At 54.1% G+C, this 21,865-nt stretch overlaps 1 protein-coding gene across 1 annotated transcript; it reads left to right on the top strand.

Moving 5' to 3' along the window:
- Positions 1-599: 599 nt before the first annotated feature.
- GPR26 (G protein-coupled receptor 26) lies at positions 600-20,580 on the top strand. Its single transcript, XM_061192423.1, has 3 exons — positions 600-1,267; positions 10,457-10,570; positions 20,349-20,580. The coding sequence occupies exons 1-3, from the start codon at positions 600-602 to the stop codon at positions 20,578-20,580; spliced, it is 1,014 nt and encodes a 337-aa protein (XP_061048406.1).
- The last annotated feature ends 1,285 nt before the right edge of the window (positions 20,581-21,865 follow it).

Below are 21,865 nucleotides of genomic sequence, written 5' to 3'. Positions count from 1 at the left end.
ATTCTGTGATAGAAGCAGCCAGATTCTGGAGAGAGAGAGAGAGAGAGAAGAGGAGAAGGAAGAACAAGAGGGGAGGAGAAAATTGGGAGTGGGAGAGACAGACGGACAGAACAGCAGTGGGAGAGAGAGAAGCACAGCAGAGGGGAGAGGGAGGGAGGGAGAGAGAGGGAAAGTGTAGGGGAGAGCAGAAAGGGGGAGCGAGCAGAGAGAGGGGAGGAAGAGAAAGCAAGGCTGTAGGAGAGCGCGCCGAGCGGAGCCGGAGCGCGGAGGGAAGGCGTGAGGGCAGGCGGAGCGAGGCAGAGCCGGGCAGCAGGCGCCCGCCCGCAATCCGGGATCCGAGGGCGCTCTAAGCTCTCGGTTCGGCGACGCACCGGCGCTGGCCCGGGAGGTGGCGCGGGCTCCAGGGCTCAGCCGCGCGCGCAGGTGCCGGCCCGGGAGGTGGCGCGGGGCTCCGGGGTGGCCGCGCGCCCTCCGGGGAGCCATGGCGGCGGGGACTGGGGAGCGCGGGGCGGCGGCGCCGACGAGGGGCTGAGCGGGCGGCGGGTGCGCCATGGCGGCGCCGGGTTGCGGGCCCTGAGGGCCGGCGGCGGGCGCGCACCATGAACTCGTGGGACGCGGGCCTGGCGGGTCTGCTGGTGGGCACGATGGGCGTCTCGCTGCTGTCCAACGCGCTGGTGCTGCTCTGCCTCCTGCACAGCGCCGACATCCGCCGCCAGGCGCCGGCGCTCTTCACCCTGAACCTCACGTGCGGCAACCTGCTGTGCACCGTGGTCAACATGCCGCTCACGCTGGCCGGCGTCGTGGCGCAGCGGCAGCCGGCCGGTGACCGCCTGTGCCGCCTGGCCGCCTTCCTCGACACCTTCCTGGCTGCCAACTCTATGCTCAGCATGGCCGCGCTCAGCATCGACCGCTGGGTGGCCGTGGTCTTCCCGCTGAGCTACCGCGCCAAGATGCGCCTCCGCGACGCCGCGCTCATGGTGGCCTACACGTGGCTGCACGCGCTCGCCTTCCCCGCCGCCGCGGTCGTCCTGTCCTGGCTCGGCTTCCACCAGCTGTACGCGTCCTGCACGCTGTGCAGCCGGAGGCCGGACGAGCGGCTGCGCTTCGCCGTCTTCACGGGTGCCTTCCATGCGCTCAGCTTCCTGCTTTCCTTCGTCGTGCTCTGCTGCACATACTTCAAGGTGCTCAAGGTGGCCCGCTTCCACTGCAAACGCATCGACGTGATCACCATGCAGACGCTCGTGCTGCTCGTGGACATCCACCCCAGGTGAGGGCAGCCCCAGGTGAGGGCTCTGGGAAGGGCTGCGGGGACTCGGTGGGGGAGGGGTGTCTTTGTGGGAGGAAGGGGCTCCTTGTCTCCCCCAGGCTCTGCTGTGTGGCTTTGGGCAAGCCCCTTTAACACCGAGCCTCCATTTCCTTTTTGGAAAACTGAGGTCGGGGGGAAGGGCCACCATTGCCTGTCTCAAGACAGGTGCTTAGAGCATCAGCAAAGCAGGACCACCAAAAAAGGTGGGTGAAACAAATAGACACATTTTTGAAGCATCGGGGTAGAAACCACAGAGGAGCCGAGCTTTGCTGGACTTCTTATACTTATTTCATGTTTGTAGTTTTCACTTTAAGTAGCATAGGGAAAGGCAGTCATCTCTGTTCACTGCTTTGAATGGTTCTAATCAGGCCCTGAGAGCGTGGCCTGGATGCTTAGGGCGCTCCTGAAGAGCTCTTCAGATAGGAACATGCTGCTCTGCTGGGTCTTTCCATCCTCTGGCGTCTGGCACTGCCTCTGTCTCCTGCTCCTGTGTGTGTGAGAGTCCTCGGGCTGCGCCTGCCTCTGTGGGTCCTCAAAGGAGCATCTGAAGGGCTCTGAGGGGACGGGGGTGCTCTTCCTACCCTTCCCAGACAGCCCTGCCCCGTGTCTCCTGGACTTGAAGCCTGGGAACCCCTGCAGAGGGAGAGCGTCATCCTGAGGCTCCGGTGACAAAACCTGCCCACCCTTCCATATTCACCTGGCCTCTGTTTCTCAGGAAGGCAGCTCAGGGCGGGCAGGTCAGGTTCACGTAGCCCCCCTGCCCCTGCCCCTGCCCCTGCCCCTGGGAAGTCCTGCCATCCTTCGGAGCCTCTGGGGAGAGAAGGGGAAAACTCTTAGCTGAGGTGTCCTGAGCTCACCTTGGCTTTCCCCCAGAGAAGAGGAGTGCAACAAGGGGAATGGCTGCTGGTGCCCCTGCAGTAGACTCTGCTGTTTTATCTCCTGGTGCCCCAGACGCTAGAAGGGGGGTTTTGGTGTCAAGATGGCATGAAAAGTGAGGCAGGCAGAAAGTACCAGTGTGGGAGAGGTCAGCGGCAGGGAGGGAGCTCGGCCCCTGTCGTGAGGATGCCTCCCCAGCCAGGGAGAAGCTTGTGGCTGAGGGGGACAGACCAGAGGGTCAGTGTGACCAAGAGCTCCTTCAGTTCTGGGTTTTTTCTGCCCACGGGCAATGCAAAGAGAAGACCTTGAACTTCACTGCGTCTGAACACAGGACATGTATGCGTGTGTCCGTTGTTCCCCTCAGGATGGCCCTTCCAGATTACATGCTGGACCAAAGCTTCTAGTCACAGAATCTTCCTCCCAGAATCATGTACGATATGTACATGTAAATGACACCAGGGCATATGAACCATGTATGAAATTGTGTGAGCCTCACACACACAGTCCTATGTGTTCATATATCAACTGCATGGGTAACAGATCACTCCATGTCACAGGTGGGCACTCCTGCACGCTGACGCAAAGGCATGCACTGACTCACTGCATGTGGCCGTGCATGGTTCAATGTCATTCAAGGATCGCAGAACTCTTCCCCTTCCTATCACCTTGGGGCGAGAGGACCTCACTTTAGAAGGTGCATCATCCCTAGGACCTGCACAGAGACTGCTCTAGAAGCTGTAGGCAATGTTGTTTAACTCTTGGAACTTGGACAATTTCTACAGTAAGCCCACTTGCCATGAGTCTAATAGTGGAGGAGGGAATGAGCTGGGAAAGGAATCAGTTCTTATCTAGACCAGTATAAACCCCGTCTCCGCTCTCCCTCCAACTTCCAGAACAGGAGGGCGGTGGCTCCTTTTCAGCCCATTTAGGATGTAGGGTCGGCTCCAATCTTGCCGGTCTCTCACGGACTCCAGGCCAGACACTACAGAGAGAGCTCCCAGGGGTGTCAGGAAAAGAGGCAGTTGCTCGGCTGCCCTCCGGTCCTCTCTTCTCTCCTCCACTTCCCTCCGGGGAAATTTGACTGCTTCTGAGCCCAGGATGCTCTGAGGAGACCCTCTTCCCAGAGCCACGGACAGGGCCCTGCAGGGCCAAGGAGCAATGCCGGCCTACGCTGGGGAAAGGAAGGGCTTCCGGTGGGAGGATTGCCCTCGGCTAGTTCAGACAGGCCCCGCTGGCTGAGGGCTGGCCTGAGGTTATGGAATAGTGGGCAGATGGGACAGCACTGCCCCGTCAGTGACCACAACTTGCCTTTCTCTGTGGGGTCGGTTCCCAGAGTGAAAGCATGGGTGGTGGGCCACACGAGAGGGCACCAGCTCCCTGACAGCGGATTCACAGGCTTCTTTCTTGGCGTCTCCAAACTCTTCCTTCCCACAAATGAGAAACTGTAGAGCTAACTCGGGGGCGCTGCCCCTAGGTCCCCCAAGCCTTAGGCACTAAGGCTTCAGGAAATTTCCTGGCCAGTTGGTGCTGGGAGCTGGGGTGGGGGTGGGGGGGTCCAGTCCCAGATCAGCAGAAGCCAGGCTTCCTTATCCAGGCAGCCAGGGTGGCAGGTGGAGGTGACTTTGCTCACTGGAAGATTCACTTAACAGCCGCCACACTGATGGCCTCCTGGGACTTAATTTTGAGTTCCCTGAGACCCAGGGTGGCATTTGTTGGGAAGCTCCCTAGTGATGCCAGCTCCTCCTGCAGAGGGTTAAACGCAGTGAGTGACAGGCTGGACTCCTCTGCTTTACCACCCCCAAAAGGTCAGGGACTCTCTGCTCTAAATTAAATCAGGGACCCTGAGAGACGTCCCCGACTGCTGCCTTTCTGGGGTGGTTTCTCGAGTTACTACAATCATAAAGGAACTGGGAATTCCTAATATTTATCACCCACCTGATCTCCAACCGCTAGTGTGCTTGGTTCAGTTCTCCCAAACCACAACTCCAGACCAATTATAACCAGATCCTCTCCCTGGTGCCACCAGAGACGTAGAAGGGGAGCCTGGACATTGGTGCTGCAGCCCTTCTCTCCCCGTCCAGCTGAGGGCGCCACTCGCCAGCACAGGTTAATGACTTCAGACTAGACTGTTGGCGAAGCATACTCATTCTTGTGATCAAGGGCTACAGGGGGCTGGCTGAGTGCCGAGCTGGAGGGTGTCAGAATTGTGCCATAGTAGATGGAAGGGCTCTCACTGTGCCCTTGACTTTGCAGATGAGGAAGTTGGGAGCCCCAAGGAAGGGGGACGCTTGCCGTATTTAACAGATCTGGACTGTGGCTTCACCCAAGACTCACACCTATGTCTGCTCCTAAGGTTTACGGATGGGGCGATAGTGCAAATGGAGTTTCACAAACCATCCACGTGAATAGTTAGGATTTCTAAATTCAGCTTACAAACTGTTAAATGAAATATGTTCTATCCTCCTACCTTGAGAAATATACATTTATAACACTTGGCAAGGCTGGGTTCAAATTTAGAGTTCTCGGGCTCCTTGGAGTTCAGCCTTGTACATGGCAGGGGGAGCTGAGCTGGCCCCATGCCACAGCCGACCTCCCCCCCCGCCCCGACACCCCAGCATGGAAAGGGGCCTCCTCACACAAAGTGGACACTGCAGGCTATGCCTCCACATGTTGCTCACAGATGTCTCCCCTCCGGTCTCAAGCCAAGCACACAGGTGGCACAGCCCATCCTCAGGAGGACGGGCCCAGGGAAGATGCCTGCGCACTTTCTGGAAGCAGGATCAGGGCATCTGGGCAAAGAATTCCGTGTCCCATGTACCTAGAGCTTGGTCTAGAATGGAGGATGTGGGTTCTGGGTGGGCACATCCCCTTGGCCCTATGAAGTCTTCATTTCGTGGGGAGGTGTGGGTCCCTCAGTATCCAGGGCCCAGGACAGGGCCCCTCTGGCCAGGTCGCAGGGCAAGACTGCTCACATCAGTCCTAACCCCAAACTCAAGGCTCTTCGCCACCAATCGGTCAGCTCGTTCCTTTGCTTTTTGTTTCATTCTCCAAAACGCCAGAAAGCAGATCTGGATGTCTCTGTGAGTGCTCTGAGCGCGGCTCTGGACTGGCTACCATCCTCTGGGGATCAGTCAGGACCCAGACCCGCCGTCTTGTAGCCACAATCGCCTCATTTACTGACTTTTCAGACATTCCCAGCATCATCCATCCCTCTGCTCTATTACGGAAGCCTCCTGGGGAACATGTCTTTGGCCCTACATGTCCCAGCGCTGGAGGGCTCATCTCCTTTTGGCTCAAGGAAACTCCGTGTCTTGTCACGGCCCTGGGGTCGCCCCACACTGGTACAGTGCTTGTACTCTGGGCAAACGAACCCGGGCAGGAGAGCTTTGGGCCTCTCACCCTCTGCACTGCGGATTCTGCTGGGGAGTCCAAGGACTCCAGCTGCCACCACCAGGCCCGGGAATATCTGGGCGTTAGTGTAGCTAGACGCAGCGTGCCCATGGCTCAGTGACCCAATGGGGGGACACCCCAGATTTTGGCGTCAGGAGACCTGGAATGAGTCCTGGTCTGTCTTGAACTTACTTTGCAACCCTGGGCATAGCATAAACCTTTTTGGCCCTCTGTGTCCTCTTCTGCAAATACATACAATGACTGCTTATAGGGCTGCAAGAGTTTAAGGAGCTCAATTTTGCAAGCTATGGCGGGAAATAAATGACAGCAAGTGCAAAGTGATTTTATTATGTTGTTGTTTTCGGAGCTGGTGAGCTGCTGTCATACTGGGCTTAAACAATACTAATGATAAGCCAGAGAGCTGCACTGCTCCCCTCGGAGCCTGGGAGACTGCCCTGCTGTCCTCTTGCTGCCTCCTCCCTGGTCTCACCTGGAAACGGGGGTGGGGGGCACTGAGCACAGAAGTTGGGTCCATTCTCTTCCTTTGCAGGAGTTCAGGGATGCAGCCACACGGTTCCAGACTGGGTGTCAGGAACTGGTGCTAGCCCTGCCTGCAGCCCACTCTCCAGGTGGGCAAGTCCCTGTCTTCTTTGAGCCTCAGTTTCCCCATCTGTGAGCTGGGTTGGGTGGGTGAGAGCATCTTTCGTACTACACAGGACTGTAGAGCCTAGCCAGCCCGCCCCAGAGCAGACACATGGCCAGGCCCATGTGGATGTTAGCCAGGCACAGCACCCATCCCACACACCCGCTGTGCTCCCACAGCATGCCAGGCGCCATCGAAATTAGGGAATAGCATCCGTCGCGCCCTGGAGACCCAGAGAGGGTCACAGAACCAGCACGAGAGCCCAGACTCAAGCTCAGACCTTGTCTGGCACAGTCCCTGGTCGCAGCGCTCTCTCTCTCTTCCTCCCTCTCTCTCTCTCTCTCTCTCTCTTTCTCTCTCCCAGCTCCCCTTGTAAATGCAGCAAGAGAATTTTTGCCGTGGGAGGGATCCCGGTGGTTTGGGGGTTCAAGGTAGTGCTGGAACATAGTTGTTGTTTTATAAATATCTGCCGAGTGAATAATAATTAGGATCCGCACTTAAGTGCTTACTCTGAGTCAGGCATTCTCCTAGGTACTTTCTGGGTGTTAACTCAGTTAATCTCAACAGAACCCTACCAGATAGGCACTCGTATTATCCTCATTTTAGAGATGAGGAAGCTGAGGCACAGAGAGGCCGGGTAACTTGCCTAAGGCCACACAGCAAGTAAGTGGGGAAGCCTGGATTTGAACCCAGAGGTCTGGCTCTGGCACTGCTCGCATGCTTACCAACCACTTCACTGTCAACCAGACAGAACTCCAGGCCGTGGAAGTGTGCATGGCCTGACATCCACTGACGAGTCTTGCTTTGCCTGAAAAGCTCAAGATTTTTAAGTCTCACTTTAAAAAATCTATTCTAGGGCAGATTTCTACTATCATCTCTTTTGAGAAGGTCACTTAAAAATGATTGAGTCTTAATTTTCCTAAGATGTTTTTAAGGGCTGTTCATTAATTCAAAGACATACACTCATTAGGTGTTTTCTGGGTGTAAGATGCTGAGCTTTGTACTGTGGGCACCCAAAGAAGGGATGTGTGTGCAGAGTGTTTGCTATTGAATCCTTCTCTCCTGTGCAAAGCTTTGCAGGAACAGATAAAATTAATTCCTTATAGGATTTTACAGTGTAGAAGAGTGACATTGATTATTCTAGCCTCTACAGTGTCCGTTTTATTCCTGTAGAGTCACTGAAATGTTTCCGTTTATCCTTCTGAAGACCTTCAAAGCTTTAACCAACATCTGTCTTTAAATATTCCTCGGGGCTTTGGGGCAGAATTGTCTGGTGTGGCAGGGTGGGGGGCTGCTTCTCCTGGGGAGACAGCTGAGTCCTCAGACCCTCAGCAGGAACCCAAGTCCCTCCTCGAGGGCAGGGGCTGGGGAGGGCAGAGGAAGCTCCTCACTCCTTAAGAGCTTGGTAGCTGGTGAGTCACTTCAGTCCCTGAAAAATGGTAGCTCTCGTTATAGCCATAACTATGAAATCTTCCACAGATAAGTGAGGAACCAAATTCAGAGAGGTTGAGCGACTTTCTTGAGGCCACACAGCTATGAGGGCACAGCTGGGACTAGGACACATAGCCAGCACTTGTCCACTCCTCAGGGTTATTCTAAATGTCTGAGAAATGGATAACATGGTCAGGGTCACAAACTGGAGGAGGGCCCGGCCCCAGTGCACCACCAGTTTCTCTGGTGTCCCCTTGATCCATTTACGATGACTTTGGTGCTCATTTCCGAGGAGATGCCCAGAATGCTGTACTCCTCTCGTGGGGTGAGTGTACTGTGATGGCTCAGGACACCCAGCTCATGCCCCAAATCTCCAGCAATTCCTACGTCGATTGCACTGAGAGTTTTGGGGGAAGTATTTTAATATTAAACAAGCAGTCCTGTGTCATGGAGAATGTGCCAAACACGCTGCTAGGTTGACCATTGTCCTGATTTGCCTGGGACTGCAAGGGCTCCCAGGATGTGGGACTTTGAGTTTGAAAACCAAAACAGTCTCAGGCAAACCAAGATGAGTTGGTCACCTCACTGAACCCAGACCTCCAGGGTGGGGACCTATGCCTTCTCTCCATGCCACCTGTATTCTGCATATGTCACAAGAGCCACAGGACTTTGGGAGAGGACACTGCAGACACCCAATGTAAATGGAAAGGGAGGAGACTTAAGACTTATTCTTGCTGTGTGGCTTTAGGCAAAGTCGCCCTTCTGTCCCTGCCCCCTCGGCTTGTATTTTTCAGATTTTCTGAATGAGGTGATGCCCCAGTGCCTCCCCAGGGATGTGTAATGACCCCAGTGAATTGACAGATGACACTCAAGGCTCCAGAGTCGGATGGCCTGGGTTCAGCTACTGCCATCGCTTAGGGAGACCAGCCATCCTGGGTTGCCCGAGATGGAGGGGGAATCCTCAGACGCAGGACCTTCTGTTTTTAAAACCGGGACGGTCCTGTGTAAACCATCCAGGCTGCAGGACTTTTAGTGCTAAAACTGGGACAGTGCTGGTTATCCGGGACAAGTTGGTCACCCTACTGCCACCGCTTACCAGATCGCTGTGTGATCTTGAGCAAGTTCCTTAACTCCTCTGTGCCTCAATCTCCCTCCTTATCTGAAAACATGAAGATTACAATTGTATCAGTCCTTTGCTGACAGAGATGTGAGTATCAAGCAACAAATGCATATGAACCCCCATCACAGTATCTAAGATGGCACATATTCAAGACTCAAGAAATGTGAGTTATTAATATTAGCTATTAGAAATTAATTCATAATGTTAGTCATGAGTAAGACAATTTCAGCCAGTATGAAATCTGTCTTTACTGGGCTAGACTCCATTTCCCAACTCTCTAAATTCCTGGAAAGGCACAAGTCAAGGGAAAAAAACATCCTGCAAGAATTTCAGGGGCCTTCAGTCCAAACTAACATAGCATTGTCCCTCTGTGATCAGGAAACGGATAAAGAAGAGTCTCGATTAAGTATTAAAATGACAGTTCTTGTGGAGGGAAGGGGAGGCTGCCCTGGCGTTCATGCTGCCCGCGAACCTGGCTCAGGAATATTCTCTCCACTCCTCGCTTCTGCTGAAAAGACTGACCTAACTGCGGCGCCAGGTCACTGCAGCCCAAGCCTATCTCTGCCAAGTTACCTTCACTCCTGGGCAACTCTGTCCACAGTCTTCCTCCCCGTCCAGTTTTGGAATCATATGATTTATTTTAAAAGTAAACAGTAGAAACACATGCCCACGTTGGGCCCCATGGTCTGGAGCACGTGAATCCTTACGGCTGGGCTCGCCTTTACGTGCATGCGCCTTGGCTGTGGAAATGGACAGACTGGCGGTTGCTTGCGCATTTCCCCATGGCTGCAGGAAAAGGGCTGCAAGAACCACTGCTCCCAGGTGGCGTGAGGTGTCAGTTCTCGAAAGGCCAGGAGCAGAGCGGAGTCAGGAGCAGGGTGTGGTTAGAGGCTTAGGTGGCCATCCGCGGAGCTGTGGCCCCGATTCTCCAGGGACCTGGCGGTCCCATAGCTTCACCGAGCTTCGTCTCTGAACAAATCAAGTGACTTCTCCTTCAATCACCTCATAATGCGTTACCTGTAGCTCCGGGCAGGGCTGAGGCTTTGGGATGGAAGAAACAGGGCTGAAGGTGTGGAGGAAAGGAAGCCCTGGGCCACACTGCACACAGAGCCCAGGCCACCCCAGCTGGAGAGGACCAGCTTTCAGTCACATGGACACGGGTTCAAATCCCGCCTCCACTTACCAGCTGAGCAAATCATTGGGCCTCACCGTACTCATGGTCTTCATTGTAAAACAGGGCAGGTGAAATCCACCTGGCAGGTTCAATTGTGGTGAAGATAAGAATTAGAGATATTACTTACGGAGTGTGGACTCGGGCTGGCCCATAGCACGTGATCAGTGAAGGATACGAGTACTAATAATGAGTTTATATTCACACTTGCTTTGGGTACTGTGCTAATTGCTTCATGTGCTTCATGCATTTAATTCTCAAAGCAGCCCTTTGCGGCATCTTACTATATTACTATCCACGTTTTACAGATGATGACCCTGAGGCTTAGTGATGTCACACAAGGTGCCCAAGGTCACGTGCCTACAGCTCAGACTTGAGCTCAGGTCTTTCTGGCTCCATGGCCAAGTTCCTACACTCGCGGCCACAGCCTGCGTGTACAAATAGTAACTCGCTGTGACCTGGCAGGCCCCCCCATGACTCACCTGGCCGCGACTCCACTTCTCCCTCTCTCACGCGCAGTGTGCGGGAACGCTGTCTAGAGGAGCAGAAGAGGCGGCGGCAACGCGCCACCAAGAAGATCAGCACCTTCATAGGCACCTTCCTCGTGTGCTTCGCACCCTACGTGATCACCAGGTGAGCCTGGCGAGCGGGACACGGGCTTGGGACAAGTGGGGCGGGCACGGGGCTCTGGAGAGTGAAGCAGGGCCTGCGTGGCCTTTAGCCATGGCCAGCCTTGCTTGGCCACATGTCTTCCAGAGGCTGGATCAGGGCATGAGAGTGAACTTGACAGGTTTAGTGAGAAGGGCACACGCTTTTTCTCTTCAGCCTCAAATTCTTTTGGATTAGACTCCGGACCGAAAGACAGTGAGAATCTCTCCCACTTGATCTCCAAATCACATCATTCTAACCCTCAGCCCCCAACCCCAGGAGACCCGAAAGGAGAGGACAGGAGAGAAAAGACAGGGGATAGCACCCTGCAGGGATTGGGTTCTTACTGCCCACTGAGTGCAGGAAAGCCCAGCTCGGCATCCTCAGCCCGGACACCCTGCAGAGCCAGTGCCACATGCCACCTGCACAGGGACCAGGGAGCGTGCTGCATGCCCGGCCAGGGGGGCCCGCCTGTGCCACGGCTCCAGGGATCTGCCACGGTTAGTCCAGGCGTTGTGAGCTTGTCACGTTCTCTCCCAATCCCAACCCCCCCTGCCAGCCAAGGTTGCAGTGCACTGGCCTCACGGCTGTACGTTCCAGAAGCCAACCTGCTGCAGCTACAGAATTTTCCTCACACGTTGAAGCCAGCAAAAAAAAAAAAAAAGCATCACCCACTCAGTTTTGCTCACTGGAGGGGAAAATACCCACACAAATTTGTATCCAAAATGGCTTAGCTGTTTGGGAAGGTGATAATAAAAAGAACTTTGATGTTCTATTAGGAGGTGGATGCGGAGCCTGGGACGTAGGGTCTGTGCAGGGTTTTGTGTGCATGCGCGCGCCTCTGTGGGAAAGAGAGAGCGCGCAGCCCATCCCCCTGCGTCCCCCAGTATCCTCAGTTGGCAGGGACATGGAAGGGACGCCCTGCCTCACCGTCCCCCAGAGTCGCGCTTCGGAGAGGAGGAGCTCAATGTGCCTAGGTCGCCCCGTCTTTCCCTGGCCCTACTCATACTGAGCTGAAGCCTGGCCCCCCAGAGCTCCACCTATGCCCCCCATCCTGCTTTCTGCAGCCCAGGAGAATGTCTGTCCTCTACTAACAGAGGCCCTGCCAATTTGCAGACAGTGAGCTGGGGTTCCCCAGAGCAGCCCCTATTCTCCAGACACCACAACCCCAGAGTGTCTGTCACTGTCTTTTCTGTGCACGCCACTCCCTCCGGAGGAAAGCCAGGGGGCCTGCATTTCACTTTAAACATAGGACGTAGGACTGTCTGCAGGTCTCTTCATGGGTCTGCCCCAGGCAGAGCAGAGCCATCAATTCTTCCTTCTAGAACTGCCCGCTAGACCTCAGTGCTCCTGACATTCTCTATGGGAGACCGTCCTGTGCGTCGTAGGATGTTAGCAGCATCTCTGTCATCTACCCACTACCCGCCAGCAGCACCTCTTCCCTCCTGCTCCCCAGTTTTGACAACTAGAAAATCTAGGCAACCTGGGGACCAGAATCACCCCCGGGTGAGAGCCCCTGGTCTAGGCCCGCCACGTCCAGCCAGGACGCTGAATACCATGTCATAGCGTCTGATAGGGAAGCATCCCAGCCTTCTGAGGCAGGAGCGAGTGAAGTGGGCTTGGCTCTGCAGGGGGGCAATCCCAGCAGAAGGGACAGCATAAGCCAGGTCTAGAGCTCTGCACGGGAGCCACCAGCCACGGGTCCCTTTGAAGCACTTGAACATGGCTTGTCCAAACTGACATGTGCTGTAGGTGTGACATGCACACTGGGTTTCCCAGGCTTAGCATGACTGTGTGTATATATATATATATATAATTAAAACTTTTTATATTGATTCCATAGTGAAATGGTGAAATCTTGGATATATTGGGTTAAATAAGATTTGTAATTAAAATTAATTTCACCGGTTTCCTTTCCCACCTGTGGCTCACCTTCTCTTTCTGTTGGACAGGACTGGCCTGTAGTCAGGGAGTCTGGGGTCTAGGTGTGCCGATGCCCTTGCTCCCAGCTCCTTCTTTCCCTTGACCTCTAGCTGCCCGTATCATCCTTTTCTGACCAGGAACCCATTGGTTCCCAGGATCGCCCTTCCGGCCGTGCTGCGAGAGTGCTCAGAAGTCCCTCCCTCCCTCCTCCCCTGTCCACGCCCTGCTCGATGTTGGAGTTTATAAGCAGTGGCCAAATCAGTGTCTTCCTCTGCGGGGTCAGGTGCATTGAGGCAGGACTCCTCGGAGGGTCTGAATGAGGGGACATCAGGTCCCAACACTGGGTGACAGTGTTGCGGCGGACAGATCCTTGTGGTTAATCCTCTTGAAATCACGCCCCTCTGAGAACCACACCCCCGTACCCCCACTTCCGTGACCGGGGGTAGAAGAGATTCTGATGAGGTGCCTAGTCTCTGTGGTAGCTGGGCCCCCAGGCACACCCCAGGGAGATGGACACCTATGAACTTGCTCTTCGCATGCAGGGGAGCCCTCTGGGCTCCAGGTGTGTGCTGGGCACGGCCAGGATCACACCAGAGCTACACTTCCACCACCAGGGCAGCGAAACTGCCAAACAGGGTGGGCTGGGGTGGGGGTGAGGCAGGATTTGCTCTGACACCCACCTCCAAGGAGCCTGACCCAAACTCTCACATCTTACGCTGAGTCCGGGCTGAGAACCACACATTGATTGTGGGGAGAAATCAACATCTAGTAAGCAATCCATAAAATAACCCATGCAGGGCATTCACCCTGGTATCTCCTACTATCACCGGCACTGGAATCGGGACCATGCACACTTTGGGCGGCAATTGGTTCTCCTGCTGTTCTTCTCAAGCTGGTTTCCGAGTGTAGACACAACCACCCCAGTCTCAGAAGAAGCTGAAGTCAGACTCTGCTCTGGAAATGCAGTTGAGAATTTAACTTCTTGCAGGAATTGATTCCTTATGGAGAACCTAGAGCTGTGGGTTATGGAAGTGGAAGTTTCCTTAGCAGTGTCTCATCCAGGGAGGGCGAGTTGATTGCAGGCCACCTGGGATCCACTGCATGGGGCAAGCCAGTGCAGTGTTGATAGGGATTCTGAAACCAATCCAGTGAGTGACTCAGCCAGGGTTCCAGCCCGGGTCTGCCTGGAGCCAAAGCCCACGCATGGGGCCCCTTGCCCTGCACTGTTCTGCTTCTCTGAGGGCATGGGGGTTCCCCCCCCAGAGGATATAGGAGGGCACTGTGTGCCATGACCCCCTCAGAACCAGGAAGCTGCAGCTTCTGCGATGATAAGGTCAAGGTGTTCAAGTGTCACTTAAACCCTTCACTGAGCTGTCAGGGCAGAAACCGCTATTTCCCGAGGCTCCACAGTGACAACCTCTATCCAAGCAGCCCGCCTTGCTACTCCCCCCGTTGGAGCCTTATAGGTGGAGACGTGCACAAGCACGTGGGTTCATGTCAGACCAACCGTGGGGAATGCTGGGAGCTGGCAGAATCGGAACGTCAAGAGAGAAGGGGCTTGTGCTGTGACACCCGCCCTCCCTCTAAGTTGATCAGGAAGGTCCGGCTGGCAGGGAGGAGGTCCCTTCTCTTTATTCCCAGTCTATTCACATCTGCCTGATAACCTTCTCAGACTGGGAAGCATCATTCTTGGGTCAAGAACCATTCAAGTCTTCCAGTAGATTCTCAGGCTTCCCTTACTGGAGAACGTGGAGTCTTTATAACCATACCTATCACTTATTCGACCTTGTAATGCACCCAGGAGGTACCAGTACATACCTGATTGCACCTAGTACAGCTGTCCTGCAAGGTGAGTGCTAGAGCCCTCATCTTACTGAGGGTCAGCGAGGTGAGATGAGTGGCCCAAGGCCATAGGAGTAGTGACTGGCAGAACCAAGGGTTAAAGGTCAGTGCCAGGCCTATTGGCAATAATTTAGCCCTGTGGGCATGTTACATCTCCAAAGCCTGGGGACCGGGCACTGAAAATGTAGAAATGCTTATCCGCAGGCTTTTGATCCAACTTCCCATGCCCAGGCATCTTAGCATGAACCCAGACATGGTATCCAGACTGCTGTGGGTAAAGGCAGGTAGGTGAGTGAATTCTTTCACCAGAAGCAGCGGTGGGTTCACATGGAGTCACCTCTGACCTCCCACCTGGCTGACAGCAACTTGTGTGGACCTGGAGCGGGACTCAGAGGCCATCAATGCTGGCAGCTGGAGCCATCGTCAGACTCGGTGGCCTAACGCTGACCATGAAGCCAGCACCTCTCAGAAAGACAGTTCCCCCAGCTGCACCAACCAGCCAAAGAGCCCCTTGCACCTGCACTTTGTGGCCTGTCAGATGACAGAGGGACACTTTGGAAACCTCCACCCTCACTCTTAATAGGAGTCACTACCTTCTATTCACACACTCACACCGGTTCCCAGGTCCTCAAAGCCCTAGTGGGTCACATCTGCATCTTTCCAGAGTGTTTGAGTATGGTCTGAGGATTTGCAAGAGATTCGCATCCAAAAGCTCTAATTACATTTTTCTGAATTAAAACGTACACGTCTAGAAGCATGTGTGAGGCTATTATCTCTGCAGCAGTACAGGCTTACAAATAATTATGGTTGTCCCAGATCATCGGAGTGGGGCTTTGAGGCATTTGTGGATCAGACAGCACCATTATTGTGGCTTTTCAGAGTCACGGAATTATGTCAGATGGGTTTAATATGCAGGTGGCTGTCCGGAGTTAATATTCTATTAATAAAATGCCTTTTCCCTGCTAATGTCTCATGAACATTTAAAGCTCCAGCTTATTACTTACAGGTCTTCAAATATGCAGACTGGATTCTCCAGAAGTCTTCTTGGGAGGACATTGGGCTTGCTTCCCAAAAGATATTCTATGGCCCACGTTGCATTTGGTGCACAGCGTGTGTGTGTGTGTGTGTGTGTGTGTGTGTGTGTGTGTGGCAGCGGGGAGAGATGATGGACACACAGGGGGTGTAAAGAGGGGGTGTGGATTTACCACTTTAGATTCAAGGGTTGACAGTAAAGGCCTTGACTGCCCCCTGGCACCGAGTCAAGGAGCTGGGAGGGGCAGCCTGGCACCAGGAAGGCCTGTGGTCTCTGGTGCCCACAGTCCAGGGTTCAAATCCTGGCTCTTCCACGGCCAGGCCATGTGGCCTTGGCCCGTCACTTTGCCTGGGTTCCTCCTCTGTAGTGTGAAGAACAAGCAACACTGTCGAAGGGGGCGGGTGGGAGGTGCTTGAGATAATGTTTGTCAAGCAGCTGCCAAAGCACTGAGCCTCTGGGGACACAGAGGAGGAGCTGGGTCAGGGGCTACTGGTATTACGGGTCTTGTTCTCATCCCCAGAATTTAGTTTCTTTGGAGAGTCCACTGTCGAGCAGAATTGAGACATTGGTTTCTCTGGGGGTTCAGAGAATGCCCGAGAGTTCTGGCAAGTGTACTCCATCTTCCTCCCGGGACCAGGAGGGCCAGGCTGGCAGGGGCGGGTGAGAGGTCCCTGTGGGTGAGGGGCCAGGGGGCCGGCTTCCTGGCCTGTCAGCCCTCTGCTGTGACAGCCAGCACAGAGACTTCCCGTGACCCTGTGCTAAGAGAAAGGACGTGGCTCCCTGGAGGAGTCCCCCCGAACAAATACAGAGCTACGGGGTGCAGAGGTGGGCCAGACACATAGGACTTGGGGTGGGGGGAGAGGATGGGTATCTGTTCTGTGCCACCCTGAGTCAGAAAAATACCCATCTCTGTGCTCGGCTTCCGATATGGTCCCAGGCCACAGCCGGCAGCATTTCACACCTCCCACCCCAGCCAGGCTCTGACCAGACGTCCCCAGGTGAACCACCTGCCTCAGGGTCACCTGAGATGCTTGAGAAAGCAGACTCCTGCCCTGGCTTCCCCTCCCCTTGTCCTCCCCCCATCAACCCTCCGCCTGACCTCTCAGCCCAGGGGATCCTCGGGGGAGCCGTGCCAGGCTGTCTGGGGCAGGCACATGTGCATTGTGAGCACGGAAGCATAAGCGTTTCCCCCTGAACGGAGCCTGATGGCCGAGGTTTTTCCGGCACATACGTCGGGCGGTGCATGGAAAGTCACCTTGGTGCTTAATGGAAGGTGAGGGCAGGGGGCAGGGAGCGCTGGCTGTGGGAAAAACTCTGCTTCCCAGAGGGCGGGGAGGGGGCAGTGCCCTGCTCCAGGGGCTGCTACCTCTGCAGACCCCAGGGTCGACCCGTAGTGCTCACGGGCTCCAGGAACTCCGTGGGGCTTGGTGCCATGTTGGTGTTATGACCAGGGACCTGCAAACAACCAAATCCTGCCTAACACCCCCCTGCCTCCCCACGGGGTTCCTTAGCGGATGTGGATCTGTTTCCCAGCACTGCCACCATAACTAGCTTCCGCTAAGTGGCTTAAACAATAGAAATGTATGGCCTCAGTTCTGGAGGCTGGAAGTCCAAGATCAAGGTGTTGGCAGGGTGGTTCCTTCTGAGGCTGTGAGGGAGAGTCTGTTCCAGGCCTCCCCCTGAGTTTCTGATGGTGAACTTGCAATCTTTAGTGTTCCTTGGCTTCTAGAAGCATCACCCCATCTCTGCCTTCATCCTTTTGTGGCATTCTCTTGGCGTGCATCTGTGTCCAAACTCCCCCCTTTTATAAGGGCACGGTCACATTGGATTAGGGGCCCACCCTTCTCCATGAGGACCTCACCTTAACTAATTACATCTGCAACTACCCTATTTCCAAATAAGATCACATTCGGAGGTGCTGGGGGTTAGGACCTCAACACATGAATTTGGGGAGACGTAGTTCAACCTACAACAGGGAGCTATAGCGAAAGGAAACAAAGTCCCACTTAATTAACACCTGAGCCCAATAACCCCTCACCACTGCACCATTGAATGGGGCAGAGCTGGAGGCAGGGGTAGGAGAGGGGAGTTCAATAATCCACCATGATTCGTAGCAGAGAGAGAAGAGGCAGGGCGTGGAAGGCACCTAGTAGCACGCAGTGACCCTGCTCCTGTGGAAACTGTGACTGATCAGAAAAATAATGGCCCTTTCTTGGAGGGGAGGGTGTTTGGAGGAGGTGAGCAGAGCTGGACCTGGCATGAGAAGATGGGCTGGAGTGTTCCCTTTCTAAAAGGTCATCTGGAGGGGACCACGTGATCATCCCCTGCCCAGATCTAGCATTAGAAAGAAGCAGTTGTAGCAATACGGAAGTCCCTGCCCCTGCCCAGTCCCCTTAAACAAGTGGGGACTTGGAACTGTCAGAGCTGGAACAGAACAATGCCGGCCACAGCAGGCACATGGCAGAGGGGTCCACGTGCCCAGGAAAATAAAAAGGCGGGTCAGCCAGCCACATCCGGTCACGGAAGGGAGCATGCTAGCTTCAGCCTGGCCCGGGGGCCACACGGGAGCAGTGCCCAGGCCCAGACTGATCCAAAGCATCTCTTTGCCTGGAGGCCTTGATGGAGGCCAGATGAGGGCTTTTCAAAGCAGAAGTCGTGTACACTGTGGACGGGGCAAGTGACAGAAGTGCTGGATAGCCCATAACCACTTCATGGAAAAGGGATTCTCGGGGCTGGAGAGGACCCCAGAACGCATCCCGTCCCATCTGCAATGTGGAGATTTGAATCCCATCATGGCACCTAGACAAGACATGGGCTGCAGTTAGATGGAACTGGGTTTCCCCGTGGAGGAGATGCCGGCTTGCTGCTCAATCTCTCTGAGCCTTGATTTCTTCGTCTGTAAAATGGGACTAGCGATGCCCATTCTGCAGAGAATAATTGCAAGGTTAGAGATTGTGCACATCACGTATTTGGCCCAAAGGAGATACTTAACTGGGAATTATTATTACTGAGCCAGGCAAGTTCAGATTTTACATAAAATTTCTGAGAAGCAAATGCAACAGATTTTACCTCTTAATTATCTAAATGGTGAAATTTTAAATTGTCCCAAATAGTTTTACTCTGTGAAATCTACAGAACCTGCAAATAATCATTTTGATCTTGCTGGATGGTTTGATGATATTTGACTCTTAATAAATCCTCCTGGGAGAACCAAAATGCTCAGACTGAATTTAGCAATGTATAGAAGACTAGACATTCTGGAAAAGTAATTTGGCATCCCATAGCAACAATGTGTTGGTATTCAGCTGTTTCATTGTTATTATTAGGTGTGAATTCTAAACTCGGAGGTTTTTGTTCCCTTAAATTCATCACTTCCCAAAATAGATTTCTTAAAAGTACAGATTTCTCAAATGCCAACAGCTCCATTTCCCCATTCGGGCTCCCAAGGAGAGGAGCAAAACCATGGCGGCATACTCCCTTGGAGTCGGAGGGCAAGGGTGGATAGCGGTGCTGGAAATGGGATGCCTAATAGAAGGGCCTCGGAATGGATTCATTAAGGATCTATTCGAAAAGGGGGTCATCGCAGTGGGGGATCTCACCCCACCAGCTTCCTCCTCCTTCCTTTCCTGGGCTCATCCTCACAGCCTCAGCCCAAAGAAGCCTTCAGGAAAATCACTGAAGTTGGCAGCCCAGAGTCACAGCCCCAGCTCAGTCCTCTCTGTACCTGGGTTCTCACCTGGGCAGCCCTCCAAGCTGAGAGCCACCGCTGCCTTCCATCTTGCCGACCTCCATGCCCTCCCCCCGCCAGGTAGAATACAGGTGCCAGATCCCAGTCTGAGCACAGATGCTGGATTTTCCTCTACCACTGACTTGCTGTGTGATGTTGGGCAACCCCCTCCCCTGTCCGGGCCTCGATTTCCTCATTTGACAGTGGGTGGGGAGAGGGTAATTTATAATCTCTAAGTTCTCTCTCAGCTCTGTGGCCTTTTCTACCTTATATTCATGCTGGGTAATGTCCAAATATGGCCAGGGGTGCTGGATACACTTGGGGGAAAAGAATAAATGGCTTGATTTGGGAGAATTCCGTTTACACAGAGGAGGGCTTTTACTACCTCACAGCCTGGCCTTAGCACCATTGAATGGAGCTGTTCGATGGATACCCGGAGGACTCTCAGGACTGTGCCCCTGTGACACAGGAGCTGCCTCTTCCCTCACCTTCTCCCAAAGAATGAGGGTCACTTTAGGGAACCCTGACTGCTGCTATAGCCAGGGGCCACCAGAACCCCAACCCTGGGAAGAAGCTTTTCCCACCAGCAGATTCTTTCCTGATGCAAGCCATACTTTGAGCTTTGCTGAATATTTGCAAAATTAATCTCAACCCTTCCTCCCAGGCAAGCTCCCTTGGAAGGCAGAGCTAGGATTTGAAGCCAAGAATCAGTCTGTTCTAGTTACAGTGATCATAGAGTTGATCTTATTCAACTCCCCCTTTTTCATAGAAAACTCCCAGGCCCCAAGAAGGGAAACAACGTGCCCAGGGTCACACAGCAGGTCAGCAGCACAGCCGGAGCAAATGGCCAGGGCGCAATTAGCTATTAGTGCAATTCTTAGATCAGCTTGGGTGCCTGGGTTCAAATCCCTGCCTTTACAGGTGACTGGCAAACTATCAGTACTTAACCTCCTTGGACGTCTATTTCCTCACATGTAAAATGGAGATGTCTCGTCTCCCAGGGTTCCACGAAATCACGTGTAAAGTGCGTCCTTAGCCCAGTACCTGGACCAAAAGAAGTGCCTGGAGAATGGCCACCATAGTTATGGCTGTAAATTACTGTTGTCATTGTCGCGGGAGGAGGAAGGCTCAGAGAAACTGAAGCGTGGCCGGGAAGCTGGGGTCAGGGGCTCAGGCGGGAGCCTGGGACGCGCGCAGCTGCGCCCTCGTAACGAACGCCGTCCCGTCTCTGTCCGCAGGCTGCTGGAGCTGTCCTCCGCGGTGCCCATCAGCTCCCACTGGGGCGTGCTGTCCAAGTGCTTGGCCTACAGCAAGGCCGCATCTGACCCGTTCGTGTACTCCTTGCTGCGACACCAGTACCGCGAGAGCTGCAAGGACATCCTGAGCAGGGTCCTTCACAGGCGTCCCCTCCGCTCCTCCGGCCTCACCGGCGACTCCCACAGCCAGAACATTCTGCCGGTCTCTGAGTGAAGGACGCTGCTCCTGCTGGAGGGCTTGGAATGAGATGGCTGGTGAGAAGAAGGGGCGGGAGGGCTTGGGGCGCCTGGGCGGACTCCACCAGCCGCCACCATCTGCCAAGCCCAGGGATTCCGGTTCCCTGGCTTCGGGGGGGGGGGGGGGGACTCTGAAGCCTGCTTCCTGGTTCCTCGAGGGCAGATGTTGAACCGTCCCTGTGTATCACCAAAGGATGACCGAGGGACATGCTGTGCTCTGGCTTTTCTTTTTGAGAAGCTCCTTTGAGCTCCTAGACTCACCAGAGACTCTCCGGGAGTCACACCCCGTCCGGTCATGGTCAAGGACACACAGTGCTGGTGGCAGGTGGGGAAGCATGGCGTCCACTGCTCACTAACCCCTGGACGCTGGGCTCCATGCTGAAGAAAAGTGATGACCTCCATGGGGCATCAGTCGCGCTGAGAGTGGGGCTGGCAGTGGCCATTTAGCCCCACATCTGGCGTGGTCACCCTTCTCCACATGTAGTGGTGGCTGCTTTAGCCCAAATATTATTCAGCTGGAACTAAGTGAATTGCGCTCAGCTGGGACCCTGGGGCCCCCACGTCCAAGGGGAAAACGTTTGCCGACTAGTGTTGCCCAACCGTTGCTGACCAGTTGTCTTAGAAGTGGCTATATTGGATTCAACTTTTATCCCTCTCTTCCCTCCCCCTCCGCCCCACAGCTAACATTTGTGTGTGTGGACAATCTTAGCATGAAGCTGGTTTAAATAAGCAGTTATTACTACATGTAATAATGTTCTTTGAAGTTTGACCCGAAGTCGCCTTCTTCTGATTCACATGTCATAACTGTTGGAGCAAAGGAGAGGCAGGAGGACAATGGCTGGCAGGTCCCCCACGCCGGTCTGTGACCTGAATTTGCAGGAAGCGTTTCACCTTGTCTCACACATCTTGTCCAGCGTGTTCTCTTAGGTGATTGGACATGAACTGACCTGAGCAGGGTTTTAGCCTTGATTTTAAGGCACTGGGTTCCATTATCCTAAGGGTTCAATATCCTAGTTTCTGTAAGTCATCAACAGACAGTAGAGGCTTCCCAAGGTGATCCAGAAAGTGCCCTGTGCCCATGATGGGAGAGGGAAATTTTTATTGAAAACCGTAACTCTAAAACATATGCCAATTCACTAGCAGCCCCCATCTTGATTGAATAAAAACCAAGGTGAGTGGACCTTGAATTAAATTAAATGCTTTCTGCCCATCCATCATTTTTTTTTTTTTTTTTACCATTTCAAATATTGTGTGGATGCTGA

Source organism: Eubalaena glacialis, chromosome 1 (assembly GCF_028564815.1).
Source record: "Eubalaena glacialis isolate mEubGla1 chromosome 1, mEubGla1.1.hap2.+ XY, whole genome shotgun sequence".
Classification (NCBI taxonomy): domain Eukaryota; kingdom Metazoa; phylum Chordata; class Mammalia; order Artiodactyla; family Balaenidae; genus Eubalaena; species Eubalaena glacialis.
The sequence above is the reverse complement of the archived record's forward strand: the minus strand, read 5'-3'. Positions and strand labels throughout refer to the sequence as shown.